Raw genomic sequence first — 5,601 nt, 5'->3', positions numbered from 1 at the left:
TCTTATAAAATGTTTATTTTTTAGTACAAAACAATACAGGTTACTTATACAAGCATTAAACATACTTTTATAAACCATAAACATACATTTCATACAAAATATAGCAGTGAAGCAACTTACGAACAAATTTAACTTACGAACGATCATCCGGAACATATCTCGTTTGTAGGTAGGGCAGCGTCTGTACCTTTAAACAAATGTAAATGAGAAGAAATGTGGTGCGGTTTTGGTCATTTTGAGTGTTTGTAGTATTCTTCCTTTTGCTTTTTACCACTCGTGTTCGAATGCACTACAGAATACAGCGACATTGAGTGGTCAAATATTACAGTGTGACTATAAAAACATATTTAACAGTGGCCTTAAGAAAAAAACTAAGCGTATTTGAGGTATATATCTACATAAAAAACATGTAACCAACTGAAGGCCACATTTTTTTGAAAGTTCCTCTCGACACTTAAAATAGAATGCCTACGTCTGCGTCACATTTCAGGTGACGTCATTTCCTATTGAACCGTCCTGAAAGTCAAATCCTCGTAAGATGGCGGTTTCTCCCAGTTCCAGATGCAATTGGGGCCTTGCGTGCTGTCCTGGCGGTAGAGCGGAGGTGCCAAGCTCAGGACCACCCGATTACCATCCAGGGACAGTTCCTTGTACTTCAGGTCTGCACCTGCACAGTGGCAGCACCTCTGGGAGTCTTCATAGGATGGAGGAAAAGAGCTGGGCCTCCTACAGTAGACGATATATAAACCGAGATTACATGGGCGTAGTTTTCGTATGGACGTGCTCACCAATGTTTTGTGGTAATGTCTCGTTCACTGGCGAAAACAATCTGTGAGCCTACTCTTGGAAGTAAACGACAGGAGCTGGTTCCTTTTAGAGTTTTTTTTTTCTCATGTACATTCTTTTTCAGGTATCCTCCCATCATACTGATCAATCAAGTCTAACGAGTTCACCGCGGTACCCTCTATCTCGGGTTAGTTTTTTTCCGTTGCAAACGTAGCGAGCGGTTTGATGCTATTGTGCGCATGCGTCTGCCGCCTGGGAATTTCCCATCATGCATCATTCAGAAAAAAAAATGGTGTAAGTTTACTTTGTATTTTGTAAGGGAAAATACGACAGTTTGTACGAGCATGGAGCCGTGGAGGTTGACAGGTATGCTAATGAGATATATGCAAACAAAATGAATTATTTTGAAAATTTGTGACGATACTTTAACATAATAGCCTTGATTGTTTTAATTTATTCAATTACTGCGTTGAACGTTCACACCAAAGAGCAAAAAGCGTTATTAACTGACCTTTCGATAGTATACACTTGCATGTTCCGCGGGTGTCTTCTCTGGTTCACTTCCTGCGTCAAACGCCGGCAGATGGTCCAGACGGCGCCGGAGAAGACGGCCAAGAAGCCGCAAGACATCAGGACGCAGCCCGCGAGCCTCCCCGCCACTGTGGCGTGTCGGTGCTCCGTGGAAATCAGAAATCCGCCCACACAAAGAATTGAAAACCCAAAACAGGGAGTTAATTCGCGCAGGACGCAGCACACGTGCTTCTTCATTCTCTTTACAGTGAAGTTAACCCCCTCCAACACCCCCCATCAGTGTTGAGATGATGCCTTCAAGTGAAATGTTCTCACTGGGAAACAACAGTTACATTTAGTTCCAGCATCTTTTAAAGCTAGAGCGTCAAACTTGTTTAATTTCAGGGGCCATATGGGGGGAAAACACTCACGTGGGGCGGACTTGTACATTATTGGCATAAAAGGTGTGCCTTAGTTGTAGGAGAGGGATTTTTTCAGCGTTGTAAAATCTGATATCAAAACGATGATTTTTACATATTTTTTCTTGTATCAGCTTGTAAAAGAAAAGAAAAGAAAGGGGGGGGGGGGGGGGAGAAAAACAATAATGAAATTAATTTCCACTACGGTTTATTTACCTCAGGGACACTTATACGAACTGGAACGTGACCAAAATAACACGCAAACACTAATTTCACAGGAGGTAAAGCGCTCGTCTTGGGATCAAGGGATTCCAGTTCGAATCCCGGCTCGTCCGTGTTACATGTCGAAGTGTCCTTGGGTAAGACACTGAACCCCTAATACCCCCAATAAGCAGGTTAGCGCCTTACATGGCTGCAAGGCCGCTATTGGGAAATGTGGAGCACATTGTAAAGCGCTTTGGGAAGTCATTGACTTGAAAAGCGCTATATAAATGCAGATCATTTCATTTCATTTCATTTCATAATTTAAGTGCAAATCATTTTGATGATTGATTTTATGAATTAAACGTTGTTTTCTTGATTTTTGTGTGTGTGTGTGTGTGTAATTAAAAATATGTACCCGAGTTTGGAAGCTTTGCTGTGAGATTTTATATCTATTATAGAAAGGAACTAAAGCTTCTTTGAAAAGACAGCCACAACGTTATTTAATAACACATTTTTTATTTGCATTCTCCAACGAGCACCGCAACATACCAGATCATAGTCATTATTATAGGACATTACTTTTTTCTGGAGCTCAGTGCATCTGATCTGAGACCATTCATCATAACATCATTGCTCCTATTTAAATGTGGCATGTGTGTGTCTGTGCTAGTGTGCATGTATCTGTGCTCTTCGGTATAACTTTTCACTACTCCGGCCATTCCTGTGTACTTTTGACTCCTAGCCGACTCAAGTAGACAGGAAACCCGATGAGGTAAATAGCAGTGTGATACCTGACTCTATTCTCGTCAACTCAGCATTCTGAAGAAGAAAGCGCAAACTAATTGAGGAGTGGGGCTGAGGTGGTGGGTCGGACAAGCATGTGGGTTTCCCCTGGTTGTCCAGATTATTTTCCTTCACCAGATGTAGTTTCAATGGTTTCACTGGTTAAAGCGTTTTGTCTTGCTGTTAGTCACCCCTTTCGAGGGATATGACCAGGATAGATAGATAGACAGACAGACAGACAGACAGACAGACAGACAGACAGACAGACAGACAGACAGACAGACAGACAGACAGACAGACAGACAGACAGACAGACAGACAGACAGACAGATAGATAGATGTAGTTTCACCGTTTTGAGATTAGCAGAGCCAGATAGATAGCAGCAAAAACAGAATCTATCATCTGAGTATTCTTTGGGTTATACTCCCCTATCATGGTTAATGTTTGATGTAGTGGAAGAGCCGAACATGCAAGAATCCCATATCAAAAAGGGTCTTCCATTTTTTTTTAAACTGCTCGTCCGCTGTGCTCTCTTTACTGTACTTGTATGCGTAGCTGTTGCCAGTGGAGGGCAGTCTTAGCTGCAGATGGCTTTGGCTGAGTGAAAGCCTGCTCTCGACATTTGGACCAACCAAATACTTTCAACTACAAACGACGTTAGTTGGTTTTTGTGGTAGTTATATTCAGCAATTAATTAATGGTTCATTTCTGATTACTTTGGTACAGTTAGATTATAAAACGTGTCATTGAATGTGTAGGCATGATTGCATGAGTTTTCCAGCTATATTAGTTTTATTATTTAATCATCACATCGTTACTTTGAAGACCCACTTATTCATTTAGTTGTTATAAATGCATTTTATGTTTATCCACATATTTGAATGAAGAATTGACTTGCTATGTTCCTTTGATGTTTCAACGTATCCTTTCATTCAGTACTTTTCCAGCAATGTTTCTCAGTGGTGTTCTCTCCTTGAGTCTGCCACAATCTTATCGTACTACCTGCAAAATGGAGTTCGATCCATCCTTAACAAAGGTCTTTTACACTCCTCCTTTACACTCCTTGAAATAAGCATAAAAATGGACGACCACTCTTATTATAGTAAACGTTGGGGATTGACAAAAATGAAACTCATCTGGAAAATAAATTTACCGTAACTTCCAGTCAAAGTAAGGGAGTGTAAGAAAAAAATACTCGGTCTTAGCCTCGGGAATTGAATTGAACACGCGACAGGATAGGGATTGTCTACACCAATAACTAGTGCTTACAAAACCTTGATTCTTTGGTTCAGTTTAGCATGTCCAATATTACCGGCAATCTAGCGTCACTCTATGGCTTTTGAGAGTAGGCATGTGGTGGCATACACCTTGTATTGCTCAAGTCAAGTAATATTTATTTGTAAAGCTCCTACTTACACAAAGTTTGCACAGACCGCTGTTACAACATCCCCTGATCTGAAACCTACACAAGGACAAGGAAAAAAATCAAAAACAGACATTGAAATGGACCAATAATCCACATTTCAGATTTTTCAGGGTTAAAAAAATATGTGAGATCTATCTTTTTATCTCTGTGAGGCAGGCCTCTAGATTTCAAAAATCTAAACGAGTTTCCCCGTTCGGTAGATACAGTTGAGTGTCATCTGCATATATGGAAACTAATATCTCATCTCATTAGCCGTACCGCTTATCCTCATTAGGGTCGCGGGGGGGCTGGAGCCCATCCCAGCCATCTCCGGGCAGTGGGCAGGGGACACCCTCAACTGGTTGCCAGTTTTATGTCCAGAATACTCTTCAACACTTTTTATGAATGTTTCCCAAAAAATAATGATTTTAAAATTCATCTGGATGGAGAAAGATGTCCGCACCATGGCAAGTTAAAAACAACACTTTTGAGCGCTGAACATTTGTAAACATTTCTAAAAGACTGTTGTTGTACGAATTGCCCTATGTCATCAATAAATGTCCTGTATGTTGACGGCATTTAAAAAGGTTAGTGCAACTCTCTTTATGAGGCAAAGACAAATGATCCATACGGATAAAATATTGTTGAAACAATGTCTGTAAATGCTTGGCATTTCAGGCTTAAATATTTCGAGCCTTCCTTATTTTAATGACATGCCAAGTAATACAGCACGCCAGTGTCCCAGCTTGCATATTACACAGAATGACATCACCATTGTTTTTTAGGGCAGGGGTGAGAAAACCTTTTTAATCACGGGCTACATTTGGCTGAATTGAATATATTTAGGAGAGAGGCTAGTAAAAGAAGGGAAAAAGAGGTTTTGATTTTATTGAATCTGCCGTCAGTCTCAGATCTTATATATTCACAATACATGAGGAAACATGAAGATATCTAAAGGTACATGTGGCTTTTGTTAGATATTTGTTTCGAAATTGATTCATTTAATCTAATCGGTTTCGAAAGACAGAATTAAGGCAAAATCATTTATTAGGTTGTTGGTTTTAGAAACTAAATATGTTACCATGCATTGAAAACTCAAAATACAATAGCATTAGGTCAGAAGTTTATTTTCTTGCGTGAAATTTGATATATATCTTGATATATAAAATAGACATAATTCTAAAAAATCACAAGTACAGAAAAATGTTATAAAAACTAATTCAACATTAATGCTTCATGAAAAATATATTTTGAAGTAGGAGGTGACACAAAGGGACACTGGGGATGAGATAAATCAAAACAACGTGAGGTCTGCGTGCCGTAGTTTGCCCACCCCTGATGTAGGGCTTAGCACAGCTTGCCGTGTCTATTCCTCCATTTCAATGGGTTAGGGTTAGGGTTAGGGGTTATAGTTAGGGTTAGGCTTAGGGTAAGAGTAAGGCTGAGGGTTAGGCCGAGGAAAGAAGAAGAGATTGCTCTCTCACATTAGCACA

The 5,601-nt window shown here is 40.0% G+C and overlaps 1 protein-coding gene across 1 annotated transcript; it reads right to left on the bottom strand.

Annotated features, from left to right (window-relative positions):
- Positions 1-1,796, bottom strand: LOC148365716 (transmembrane protein 252-like). Its single transcript, XM_088335083.1, has 2 exons — positions 1,298-1,796; positions 1-726 (listed from the first exon to the last, which is right to left on the bottom strand). Exons 1-2 carry the CDS (start codon positions 1,552-1,554, stop codon positions 504-506), a joined length of 480 nt encoding a protein of 159 aa, XP_088191209.1. The 5' UTR covers positions 1,555-1,796; the 3' UTR covers positions 1-503.
- Between the last annotated feature and the right edge of the window lie 3,805 nt (positions 1,797-5,601).

This window comes from Urocampus carinirostris, chromosome 5 (genome assembly GCF_059441175.1).
Source record: "Urocampus carinirostris isolate Australia breed hairy pipefish chromosome 5, RoL_Ucar_1.0, whole genome shotgun sequence".
Lineage (NCBI taxonomy): Eukaryota > Metazoa > Chordata > Actinopteri > Syngnathiformes > Syngnathidae > Urocampus > Urocampus carinirostris.
Note: the sequence above shows the minus strand (reverse complement) of the source record. Positions and strands in the feature narration are given on the sequence as shown.